Genomic DNA, 12544 nt, shown 5'->3' on the forward strand with positions numbered 1-12544 from the left:
GGAGGGGCAGCACCGGCCTTTTATTGCCCTCACCCCCCGCCCCTCCCCCACCCGGGGGGCAGGGTGGGAATGGGGGAGGGGGGCAGTCCCAGTTTGGGGTTAACGATCCCAGTTTGGGGTTAACAGACCCAGTTTGGGGTTAAAAATCCCAGTTTGGGGTTAAAAATCCCAGTTTGAGGTTAACAATTCCAGTTTGAGGTTAACAATCCCAGTTTGGAGTTAAAAATCCCAGTTTGGGGTCCTCTCCCAGTTTGGGGTTAACAATCCCAGTTTGTGGTTAAAAATCCCAGTTCGGGAGCGATCCCAGTTTGGGGGTCCTCTCCCAGTTTGGGAAGGGGCAGAGTGCACTGGGGGGAGCCCTGAACTGGGTTTTGGGCGGGGGGGAGGGGCGGCTCCCAGTTTGAGCCATCTCCCCCAGTTTGGGAGGGATCCTCATCCCAGTTTGGGGAACCCCTCCCAGTTTGGGGTCCCCCCCCGCTCCCAGCACCCTCAGCCTCAGTGGGGGCTGGGCAGGGGTGGCCGGGGGGGCCTTCCCAGCCCTCCCAGTGCTCCCAGTATGACCAGAGCCCCTCCCAGTGCCACCGGCAGCGCGAACAGCAGCCCCACCCGCGGGGAGCCCACACGGGGAGGGGCTCGGGGGGCAACTGGGAGGGGCCCTGGGGCAACTGGGGGGGCAACTGGGGCCTCTGGGGGGGTAACTGGGTGGGTAACTGGGGTAACTGGGGAGTCCTTGGCCTTTGAATGGGTAACTGGGGAGGTAACTGGGGTAACTGGGATTACTGGGGGGGTAACTGGGAGGGTAACTGGGACAACTGGGAGGGTCACTGGGGTAACTGGGGAGTCCTTGGCCTTGGAATCGGTAACTGGGAGGGTAACTGGGGTAACTGGGAGGGTAACTGGGGTAACTGGGTGGGTAACTGGGATTACTGGGGGGGTAACTGGGAGGGTCACTGGGATAACTGGGGAGTCCTTGGCTTTTGGGGGAGCAGCTGGAGGGGGAACTGGGAGGGTAACTGGGGGCAACTGGGATTTAGGGGGGGCAACTGGGGGGTCCTTGACTCTGGGGAGGGCAACTGGGGGAGAAACTGGGACAACTGGGGGGGTAACTGGGACAAACTGAGATCTGGGAGGGGTAACTGGGACAAACTGGGGGGCTCTGGGGTTGGGGGGAGCCGTTGCAGGAGCAACTGGGGGCAACTGGGATTCTGTGGGGGCAACTGGGGCGGTTGTTGGGGGGTCCTGAGGGGCGAAGGAGGAGGTTTGGGGGTCCCTATGGGGGTCCCTCGGGGGGTCCCTTTGGGGGTCCCAGGGCTCAGCCTCGGGGTCGGGGGTCCTATGGGGGTCCCCTGTGGGGTCATCCTGGGGGTCCTCATCACTGTAGGGGTCCCCATAGGGGTCCCAGGTCCGGGGTTGGGGATCCCCATCCCCATAGGGGTCCCAGAGCCGGGTTTGGGGGTGCCCAGGTTCATTCTGGGGGTCCCCATCCCCATAGGGGTCCCAGGGCCGGGTTTGGGGGTGCCCAGGTTCATTCTGGGGGTCCCCATCCCCATAGGGGTCCCAGGGCCGGGTTTGGGGGTCCCGGCCCCTACGGAGGCTCCCGGGCTCGGGGTCCCTGTACGGGTCCGAGGGGGGGTCCCAGGGCTCCTCTTCGGGCTCCTCATCCTCGTAGGGGTCCCCGTAGGGGTCCCCATAAATGTCGGGGTCCCAGGGCTCCGTCTCGGGGTCCCACGGCCCCTCCCCGGGGTCCTCGGCCCTGTAGGGGGTGGCCGGACCCCCGTAGGGGTCCCCGTAGGTGTCGGGGTCCCCCAGGTCCCCATAGGAGTCCCCATAAGGGTCGGGGTCCTCGTCCCTATAGGGGGGCACGGGGGAAGGGGGCGAATCCCGCTCCCGGTGGGAGCCCTGGAGGGAGTCCCGGTGCCCCCCCCGGTACCGGGGCGGTCCCAGCCCCCGCTCTCTGTGCGAGTCCCGGGGTTCCGAACCCTCCCGGGAATCCCCGTGCGGCTCCCGGGGCCGCGCCGAGCCTGGATCCCGGGGCCGGTGCGAATCCTGCCGGGAAACCTCGGGCAAATCCCGGTGCCAATCCCGCTGCCCGCCGGGCTGGGGATCCTCACGGAAATCCCGGTGGGGATCCCGGTCCGGATCCCGGTGCAAATCCCGGTGCAAATCCCAGTCCAGATCCCGGTCCGGATCCCGGTCCAAATCCCGGTCCGGATCCCGGTCCAAATCCCGGTGCAAATCCCAGTCCAGATCCCGGTCCAAATCCCGGTCCGGATCCCGGTCCAAATCCCGGTCCAAATCCCGATGGGGGTCCCGGTCCAGATCGCGGTTCCAATCCCGGTGCAAGCCCCGGTGCCTTCCCGGGGGCAAATCCTCCTGGGAATCCCGGTCCGAGTCCAGGTCCAGATCCTGGTGGGGATCCCGGTCCAAATCCCGGTCCAGATTCCGGTCCCAATCCCGGTTCAGGTCCTGGTGGGGATCCCGGTCCCAATCCCGGTTCAGGTCCTGGTGGGGATCCCGGTCCCAGTCCCGGTTCAGGTCCTGGTGAGGATCCCGGTCCCAGTCCCGGTCCCAATCCCCGTGCGAGCCCCGCTGCTGCCCCCGCCGCGTCTCCCGGTGCCTCCCCGGTGCCGAACCCCGCTGTGGATCCCAGACCGAGCCTGGCCGCGGATCCCGCTGCGAACCCGGGTGCGGATCCCGGTCCAAATCCTCCTGCGAGCCGCGGTTCCGCTCCGGTACCGGGTCCCGGGCCGAGGCTTCACCTCCTCCCGTCCCGTCCCGCCGCCGGTCCCGGGCTCTCCATCCCCGGCCGCTCCAACCGCGCCGGGTCCCCTCGGGCAGCTCCGGGCCAGGGGTCCCGGGCTGTCCCCGGCGTCCCCCGAGCCCCTGGGGAGGGGTCCCGGGCTGTCCCCGGTGTCCCCGGCGGCGGCGGCGGCAGGTGACGCCGTCGGGCTGCAGGACGAAGCCTCGGTGACAGTGACAGGCGAAGCCGCCGTGGTGGTTGAGGCACATGTGGTGGCACACGGCGGCCGTGCGACATTCGTCCCTGTCCCCGCAGCCGCCCGCGGCCACCGGCCCGAAACCCAGCGGGCACGGGGGGGTCGGCGGGACCCCCGTGTCCCCCCCCGCCGCCACGGCCACCAGCGCCACCAGCGCCACCAGCATCGCTGCCACCTCCTCCTCCTCCTCCTCCTCCTCCTCCTCCTCCTCCTGCGCGGGATGGGGACGGCCGGACCCGCCCCCCGAATCCCAAACCCCAAATCCACCCAAACCCGGCCCCGCCGCCGCCGTTCCCCAAATCCCAAACCCCAAACGCGGCCCCAACCCCGCCCCCCCCCCCAAACCTCTAATCTGTCCCCACCCCCCCCAAAATCCCAAATCTGTCCCCACCCCGGCCCCACCCTCCCCGCAAATCCCAAATCCCAAATCCCAATCCCGGCCCCGCTCCCTCAAAACCCCAAGGGTGGCCCCACCCCTCCGTGCCCCGCCCCCAAAATCCCAAATCCCAATCCCGGCCCCCCCAAAATCCCAAACCGGCCAAGGGCGGCCCCACCCACGGCCCCACCCCCAGCCTGGCACGTGCGGGTGGCCCCGCCCCCTTTTTGGGGACCCTCCCCCCACTTTTTTGGAGTCCCAGGACAGCCCCACCCCCACCCCCACCCCCACCCCGCTTAGGGGACCTCAAAGTGACCCCAGGGTGACCCCGCCCCCCCTTTGGGGGACCCCGAGTGACCGCGGGGCTCAGGACAGACCCCGCCCCCATTTTGGGGACCCCAAATTGACCCCAAGGGACGCCGGTGCCACCCCCCGTCACCGGTGTCACTGTCACTGTTCCAGGTGTCCTTGTCACCGCTGTCACCCCAGGCTGTGCCACCAAACTGCCACCGCCGACTTGTCACTGTCACCCGTGTCACCACCCATCAGCCCCCCGCCACTGTCACCGTGTCACCGTCACCGTGTCACTGTCACCCCGTCACTGTCACCCCTCCGTCACTGTCACCGTGTCACTGTCACCGTGTCACCCCCTCATCATCCTCACCGTGTCACTGCCACCCCTCCGTCACTGTCACCGTGTCACTGTCACCGTGTCACCGTCACCCCGTCACTGTCACCGGTGTCAGCACCCATCAGCCCCCCGTCACTGTCACCCCGCCACTGTCACCGTGTCACTGTCACCCCATCACTGTCACCGTGTCACTGTCATTGTGTCACCGTCACCCCGCCACTGTCACCCCATCACTGTCACCCCGTCACTGTCACCGTGTCACTGTCACCGTGTCACTGTCACTGTGTCACTGTCACCGTGTCACCGTCACCCCGCCACTGTCACCGTGTCACCCTCAAGGTCACTGGTGCCACCGCCACCCCAGTCACTGTCACCGGTGTCACCCCCCCGTCACTGTCACCGTGTCACCCCCTCATCATCCTCACCGTGTCACTGCCACCCCCAGCACCGGTGTCACCCCCTGTCCCCGCACCCTCCCTGTCCCGTCCTCCCCCAAAATGAAACTCCAGGTGCTGCAGTGCTGGGGGGGGGGATTTATTGGGGGGTGACAATGGGGTGACAATGGGGTGACAATGGGGTGACAGGAGGTGACAATGCGGTGACAATGCGGTGACAATGGGGTGACAATGGGGTGACAGGAGGTGACAATGGGGTGACAATGGGGTGACAATGGGGTGACAATGGGGTGACAGGAGGTGACAATGGGGTGACAATGGGGTGACAATGGGGTGACAATGGGGTGACAGGAGGTGACAATGGGGTGACAATGGGGTGACAATGCGGTGACAATGGGGTGACAATGCGGTGTCCCCTCAGTCCAGCGGCCCCCGGGTCCCATAGAGCTTCACCAGGGCCCCACTGAGGGAGGGGCCCAAATTCCTGTGGGGGGGGGGAGAGGAAAGAGGGGTGAGACCCCCAAAATCCGGGAGGGGGACCCAAAATCGGGGGTGGGGACAATGACAGGGGTTTGGGGACACAGGAATTGAGGGGGGGTCCTTGGGAATGAGGGGTCCTGGGACTTGTGGGGTCCCCAGGATTTGGGGGAATTCCCTGGGATTTGGGGGGGATCCCAAGATTTGGGGTTCCCCAGGGTTTGAGGGACTTTCCCAGGATTTGGGGGAATTCCCTGGGATTTGGGGGGGATCCCAAGATTTGGGGTTCCCAGGATTTGGGGTTCCCAGAATTTGGGGTTCCTCGGGATTTGGGGGAATTCCCTGGGATTTGGGGGGGATCCCAAGATTTGGGGTTCCCCAGGGTTTGAGGGACTTTCCCAGGATTTGGGGGAATTTCCTGGGATTTGGGTTTCCCGGGATTTGGGGTCCCTTCCCAGGATTTTGGGGCGGGGGGCCTCACCTCAGAGCGGGGCCGCAGCGCAGGGCGCTCAGCACCTCCCGGCACTTTTGGGGGTCCTGGGAGGGTCCCAGGGCATCCATGAGGCTGCGGGGGGAGGGGACGGAACTCAGGGGACCCCCGCAGACCCCCCCACCCCCACCCCCACCCTGTGAACCGCCCCCATCCCCCACCCTCGGGACCCTCCCCCCTCCCCGTGGGCCAGGGCCCCTTTGGGGACATCAGAGCCCGGGGGGTCCCACGTGGGGGACCCCAACCCCCCCTCCCCGACCCCCCCGGACCCCCCCGGACCTGGCGGGGGTGGGGAAGCGGCGCAGGACGGCCCCGGCCCTGCCCCCACTGAGCCCCCCCAGCTGCAGCAGCTGCCGGGCGAACACGGCCCCCACGGTCTGGGCCTGGGGGGGGAAAATGGGGGTCAGGGGACCCCAAAAACACCCCCGACCCCAAAATCCCACCCTAGGGCACGGCCCCCACGGTCTGGGCCTGGGGGGGGAAAATGGGGGTCAGGGGACCCCAAAAACACCCCCGACCCCAAAAAACACCCCCGACCCCAAAATCACACCCCCGACCCCAAAATCCCACCCCTGACCCCAAAATCCCACCCCCGACCCCAAAAACACCCCCGACCCCAAAATCCCACCCCCGACCCCAAAATCCCACCCTAGGGCACGGCCCCCACGGTCTGGGCCTGGAGGGGGGTAAATGGGGGTGAGGGGACCCCAAAATCCCCCCAAGGAACCCAATCCCCCCCATGTCCCTCTTCTGGCCCCCCCAGGACCAATTGAGGGCCCCCCTCCCCCCTTCAGGACCCCTTGGGGCCACCCCAACCCCTTTAACCCCCCCAGACCCTTTTAGTGACCCCCGGCCCCCCCCCAGTGCCCCCTTTGCCCTCCCCCGCCCCCCCCAGAAACTCCCAACCCCCTTTAGGGACCCCCCCCCCCCCCAGCCCCACCTGGTTCTTGCCCCCCCCCTCGCGCAGCCTCGGGAAGGGCAGCAGGGCCAGGGGGGTCCCGGGGGGCTCGGGGGGGCCCCGGGCACGCACATCCCCCCCCCACGCCCTCAGCACGCGGCCCTGGGGGAGGGGAGGGGTCAGAGACCCCCTCAGTGACCCCCCCCCCCCCAAATTCTCTGTGTCCCCCCAGGTTCACAGAGGGGTCTCTGTGTTTTGGGAGGGGTCTCAGGCGTACCTGTGACCCCCCCCAGGCCCCCCAAACTTCCCCCCAAGTCCCCCCTTCTATCCCCCATGTCCCCCTCAATTGTCCCCTCCCCAAAATGTCCCCTCCCCCCCAAAACCCCCCCTGTGACCCCCCCGTGTCCCCTCCTTGTCCCCCCAACCCCCCCCAAATTTGCCCCCCATCCCCCACCCAGGACCCCCCTTTTCCCTCCATGTCCCCCCTCAATGTCCCCCCCAATTCCCTCCCCAGAACGTCCCCTCCCCCCAACCCCCCTCCCCGTTGGGACCCCTCCCCCAATCCCCCCCCAAGCCCCTCACCCCAAATCTCCTCCTCAGCTGCTCCCCCAGGACCCCCAAATACGCGGCCGAGTCCTGGGGGTCCCTCGTGCGCACCACGAGCAGCCCGTCCACCACCTGGGGAGGGGGCTCTGTGTTTAGGGGAGGGGGCTGGGGGTACCTGGGGCTGGGGAGGGGTCTCTGTGTGTTTAGGGGAGGGGGCTGGGGGTACCTGAGTGCTGGGGGTGTCTCTCTGTAATTTGGGGAGGGGTCCCGGGTACCTGAGTGCTGGGGGGGGGGTCTCTGTGCATTTTGGGGAGGGGTCTCTGTGCATTTTGGGGAGGGGTCTCAGGTACCTGGGTGCTGGGGAGGGGTCTCTGTGTATTTTGGGGAGGGGTCTCAGGTACCTGGGTGCTGGGGAGGGGTCTCTGTGTATTTTGGGGAGGGGACTCAGGTACCTGGGTGCTGGGGTGGGGTCTCTGTGTATTTTGGGGAGGGGTCTCTGTGTATTTTGGGGAGGGGTCTCTGTGCATTTTGGGGAGGGGTCTCAGGTACCTGGGTGCTGGCGGCCGCCTGGCGCAGGCTGGGCAGGGGCAGGGGCAGGGGCTCCCCCTCCCCCGGCTCCTCCAGCAGGTACAGGGGGCAGCGCAGCCCCGAGCGCCGCAGCCGGAACTGGGACGGGAGGGGGGTCCCAGTTCAACCAGTCCCTCCCAGTTCAACCAGTCCACCCCAGTTCAACCAGTCCATCCCAGTCAAACCAGTCCATCCCAGCTCAACCAGTCCATCCCAGTTCAACCAGTCCATCCCAGTTACCCACTGTCCATCCCAGTCAAACCAGTCCACCCCAGTCAAACCAGTCCCTCCCAGTTCAACCAGTCCCTCCCAGTTCAACCAGTCCCTCCCAGTCAAACCAGTCCCTCCCAGTTCAACCAGTCCCTCCCAGTTCAACCAGTCCATCCCAGTTCAACCAGTCCCTCCCAGTCAAACCAGTCCCTCCCAGTCAAACCAGTCCCTCCCAGTTCAACCAGTCCATCCCAGTTACCCACTGTCCATCCCAGTTCAACCAGTCCATCCCAGCTCAACCAGTCCCTCCCAGTTCAACCAGTCCATCCCAGCTCAACCAGTCCCTCCCAGTCAAACCAGTCCATCCCAGTTCAACCAGTCCCTCCCAGTCAAACCAGTCCCTCCCAGTTCAACCAGTCCCTCCCAGTTCAACCAGTCCCTCCCAGCTCAACCAGTCCCTCCCAGTTCAACCAGTCCCTCCCAGTTCAACCAGTCCCTCCCAGCTCAACCAGTCCATCCCAGTTCAACCAGTCCCTCCCAGTCAAACCAGTCGACCCCAGTTACCCACAGTCCGTCCCAGTTCAACCAGTCCATCCCAGTTACCCCCAGTCCCTCCCAGTGCCCTCCAGTGCCCCCCATCTCTCCCAGTTACCCCAGTGCCCCTCAGTCCATCTCAATCCCCCCCAGTCCCTCCCAGTTAATCCCAGTTCCCTCCCAGTCCTCCCCAGTCATTCCCAATCCCTTCCCAGTCCCACCCAGTGGCCCCCAGGTCCCTTCCCAGTTTGTTCCATTCGTTCCCAGTCCCCCCCAGTTCCCGGCCCCACCTTCTGCTCCCGGTACCGCCCGTCCCGGATGCTGTTCCCCAGATCCGCCGCCGATTTCCGCTCCACCACCACGTCCAGCGCCAGCTCCCGGGGGGCGTGGCCTGGGCGGGGTCACACGCACGGCCACGCCCACTCAGAGCCACGCCCACAACCCCATGCACCGCCCTTCACCAAAGGGTGGGGTCCATCCCAGGCCCCGCCCACATTCCATGGCCTCCATGGGGGCGTGGTTTGTCCTTGGCCACGCCCACCATGTGGGGGCTGAGCCAGCATTTGACCCCACCCAGGCGAGGTCACCCCTCATAACATCTGACCACACCCACAATCACCATGGCCACACCCCCAATGACACACCCATCACACCTGACCACACCCACAATCACCATGGCCACACCCCCAATGACACGCCCATCACACCTGACCACACCCACAATTACCATGGCCACACCCCCAATGCCACACCCATCACACCTGACCACACCCACAATCACCATGGCCACACCCCCAATGCCACGCCCATCACACCTGACCACACCCACAATCACCATGGCCACACCCCCAATGCCACGCCCATCACACCTGACCACACCCACAATCACCATGGCCAAGCCCACAATGACACACCCATCACAACTGACCACACCCGTTCATCAGCATGGCCACGCCCCCAACACCACGCCCATCACATTTGAACACACCCACCCATCCACCCCTGGCCACACCCCCACTGCCACGCCCATCACACCTGACCGCACCCACCACCATGGCCACACCCCCAGTCTATGGGTGCGGTCTGGACATGACCACGCCCCCTCTGGCCACACCCAACCAGTGGCTGTGCTGCTCTGGGGGCGTGGCCACACCCACGAGTAATGACCACAACCCAAAACTGCCCCACCCACTCCAGGTGCCACACCCAGCCCCTGGGGCATGATCACTTTAAGCCCCGCCCCATGGATGCCCCGCCCCTCGGCCACGCCCACCTGTGGGCGGGTCCTTCTCGCGCGCCACCCACAGGAAGTCGCCGACGTGGAGGCGCCGCAGCAGCACCGGGACCCCCCGGGAACGGAGCAGGGCCGGGACCCCCCCGGAGGGGCTGCGGGGACAGGGAGGGGACACAGAGGGTGACAGGGACACGGGGGGGGCACAGGGACACAGAGGGGGACAGGGACAGGGTGACAGTCACCCGTTGGCCTCGGTGACGTCTGCGCACAGCACGATCTCGAACTCGCCGGGCCTGAGCTCAAATTCCTGCTCGGGGTCGCACCTGGGGGACCCCAAAGTCACCTCCAGGTGACCCCCAGGGCCGGGACAGCCCCCCAGGCCCCCCAAAGTATCCCCCAGTGTCCCCAAGCCCCCCAAAGTGTCCCCAGCCCCCCAAACTCACGTGGTGGGGGCGGGGGCGCAGTTCTCGTCCTGCTCCGCCAGAGGGCGCAGCGGGCACACCCGGGCGGGGGGCGGGGCCTCGGCGAGGCTCCGCCCCCGCGGGGTCAGAGAGTACCTGGAGAGGGAAGGGGGGAAATGAGGGGGGTCCTGGGGGGTCTCAGGTGCACTCAGGGGGGTCCCAGGTGAGTCTGGGGGGTCCTGGGGAGGTTCCAGGTGAATCTGGGGGGGTCCCAGGTGAGTCTGGGGGTCTCAGGGGGGTCTCAGCCCTACCTGGGCGGGCGGCCGCTCCTCTGCACGAGCCCCCGGCGCAGGAGGGGACCCAGAGCTGCCTGTGGGGGAGGGGACAGGGGGTCAGCCCCTCCCCCACCACCTTTGGGCGGTGCCAGGGTGGGGGAGGGGTGCTGGGGTCCCCTCCTGTCACTCACTGAGGTCAGGGTGTGGTCACAGAGGGGCTGGGCCTGCTGCAGAAGCTCCGCCTCTGGGAGGGGCTCTGGGCTCTGGGGGAGGTGCTTAGGGTGAGTAGGGGGAGGGGCAGGGTCTGGACCCTTCCCCCCCCCCCCAGGTGTGTCCCCTCCCCCTCACCTGGCTCAGGACCAGCAGGAGGGCGTGGCCTCTGGAGCGGGGGAGGGGCCGGTACTGGCGGGGGCGGTGCTGGAGGAAGGGGGAGGGGCAGAGATTGGGGGCGGGGCTTCCTCTGCCCCTCCCCCACGAGGGGGATCAATGGGGGGGTCCTGCGTGGGGGAGGGGTGAGGATGGGACTCACCGTGGGTGGGGCTGGGGGAGGGTCTGGGCACCGCCCCTGCCGAGGGGGCGTGGCAGGGAGACCCTGTTCTGTGGGATGCAAATGATATGCAAATTAGCATGCAAACCAGCCTCATCAGGCCCCACCCACCACCAAAGCCCCACCCTATCTTAGCTCCACCCCTTTCTGACGCACATCCAATAAAGCCCCGCCCCCCAGAGCACCACCCTTCTAGGCTACGCCCCCTACCTTGTAATGGGAAGGGGTGGAGCTCACTCAAGCCACGCCCCCAGACCACACCCTTCATAGCTCCACCCATCCCTGCCCCGCCCCTTTAGGCCCCGCCCACCCCGGCGGTGCTGGCTCAGCCGTTGGTCGAGGCGGGCGCAGAGGGCGGGGCCAAAGTGCTGCAAGATGGCGGCGGCGCGGCCAGAACGGAGCGGGAGCGGGAACCGGGAGAGAGAGCGCAGGGCCTGGGGGGAAACACACCTGGGATACACCTGGGGGACCCCAAATACACCTGGGATACACCTGGGGAACCCCAAATACACCTGGGATACACCTGGGATACACCTGGAGTACACCTGGGGAACCCCAAATACACCTGGGATACACCTGGGGAACCCAAAATACACCTGGGATACACCTGGGATACACCTGGAGTACACCTGGGGAACCCCAAATACACCTGGGATACACCTGGGGAACCCAAAATACACCTGGGATACACCTGGGATACACCTGGAGTACACCTGGGGAACCCCAAATACACCTGGGATACACCTGGGGAACCCAAAATACACCTGGGATACACCTGGGGTATCCAAAATACACCTGGGATACACCTGGAGTACACCTGGGGAGCCCCAAATACACCTGGGATACACCTGGGATACACCTGGAGTACACCTGGGGAGCCCCAAATACACCTGGGATACACCTGCAGTATCCAAAATACACCTGGAATACACCTGGGATACACCTGGGGAACCCCAAATACACCTGGGATACACCTGGGGTATCCAAAATACACCTGGGATACACCTGGGATACACCTGGGGAACCCAAAATACACCTGGGATACACCTGAGATACACCTGGGGAACCCCAAATACACCTGAGATACACCTTGGGAACCAAAAATACACCTGGGATACACCTGGGATACACCTGGGGTATCCAAAATACACCTGGGATACACCTGGGGAACCCCAAATACACCTGAGATACACCTTGGGAACCGAAAATACACCTGGGATACACCTGGGGTACCCAAAATCCCACACGTAGAGACCCCAGACCTGCCCAGAGAACCCAAAACTCACCTGGACACCTCAAAGCCCCACCCAGAAACCTCCAAATCCAACCGGGTACCTCAAAACACACCTGGGCACCCTAAATCACACCTGAGCACCCCAAAATCGCCCACCTGGGCACCCTAAATCCAACCTGGGCACCCCAAAACTCACGTGGGCACCCTAGAATCGCCCACCTGGGGACCCTAAATCCAACCGGGGACCCCAAAACTCACCTGGAGACCCCAAAACCTACCTAGGCACCCCAAAACCGCCCCTGTGGGAACCCCAAAACACACCTGGGAACCCTAAACACACCCGGGCACCCAAAAATCGCCCCCCTGAGAACCCAGGGACCCTCGCCCCCACACCCACCCTCTCGTAGGTGCCCCTGGCCCAGGTGCCCTGCGCCTCGTCCCGCCACTCGCGCAGCCAGCGGGCGAACAGCGGGTTCGGGTGGCCGCGGGGGCGGCGGCGGCGCCGGGAGGAGGCGGCGGCGGCCGCGGCCATGTTCGAATCCTCCCGCCACCGCCGCTTCCCGGAAGTTCCGGCCCCGCGGGGCCGCTCCGGCCGCGCTCGCTGATAGGGGAAAATGCGACTCCTCTGCTCTGGAGGACTCCGCTCTGGCAGCTCGGAGGTTGAACTTGTCTGCTCTGCAGGAGGCCGCTCTGGGCTGCTCGGAGGTGGAACTCGTCTGCTCTGGAGGAGCTC

General features: G+C 65.8%; 1 protein-coding gene across 1 annotated transcript; it reads right to left on the reverse strand.

Annotated features, from left to right (window-relative positions):
- Nucleotides 1-4593: 4593 nt before the first annotated feature.
- Nucleotides 4594-12343, reverse strand: MUS81 (MUS81 structure-specific endonuclease subunit). The gene is made up of 16 exons (XM_066570860.1): nt 12209-12343; nt 10888-11011; nt 10560-10627; nt 10379-10447; nt 10222-10293; nt 10067-10125; nt 9798-9911; nt 9597-9677; nt 9394-9506; nt 8411-8511; nt 7359-7475; nt 6846-6941; nt 6306-6425; nt 5645-5748; nt 5357-5440; nt 4594-4882 (listed from the first exon to the last, which is right to left on the reverse strand). Exons 1-16 carry the CDS (start codon nt 12341-12343, stop codon nt 4816-4818), a joined length of 1524 nt encoding a protein of 507 aa, XP_066426957.1. The 3' UTR covers nt 4594-4815.
- Between the last annotated feature and the right edge of the window lie 201 nt (nt 12344-12544).

This window comes from Molothrus aeneus, unplaced genomic scaffold (genome assembly GCF_037042795.1).
Source record: "Molothrus aeneus isolate 106 unplaced genomic scaffold, BPBGC_Maene_1.0 scaffold_30, whole genome shotgun sequence".
In the NCBI taxonomy this organism is placed as follows: Eukaryota; Metazoa; Chordata; class Aves; order Passeriformes; family Icteridae; genus Molothrus; species Molothrus aeneus.

Excerpts from the sequence above, each read along its gene's own strand:
- MUS81 (XM_066570860.1), bottom strand. The coding sequence starts at position 12,343 with ATGGCCGCGGCCGCCGCCGCCTCCTCCCGGCGCCGCCGCCGCCCCCGC. Across the intron at positions 10,126-10,221 it reads GTGACCACACCCTGACCTCA|GCAGCTCTGGGTCCCCTCCT; the intron begins GTGAGTGACAGG and ends CCTCCCCCACAG. Across the intron at positions 6,426-6,845 it reads AGCTGAGGAGGAGATTTGGG|GGCCGCGTGCTGAGGGCGTG; the intron begins GTGAGGGGCTTG and ends CCCCTCCCCCAG.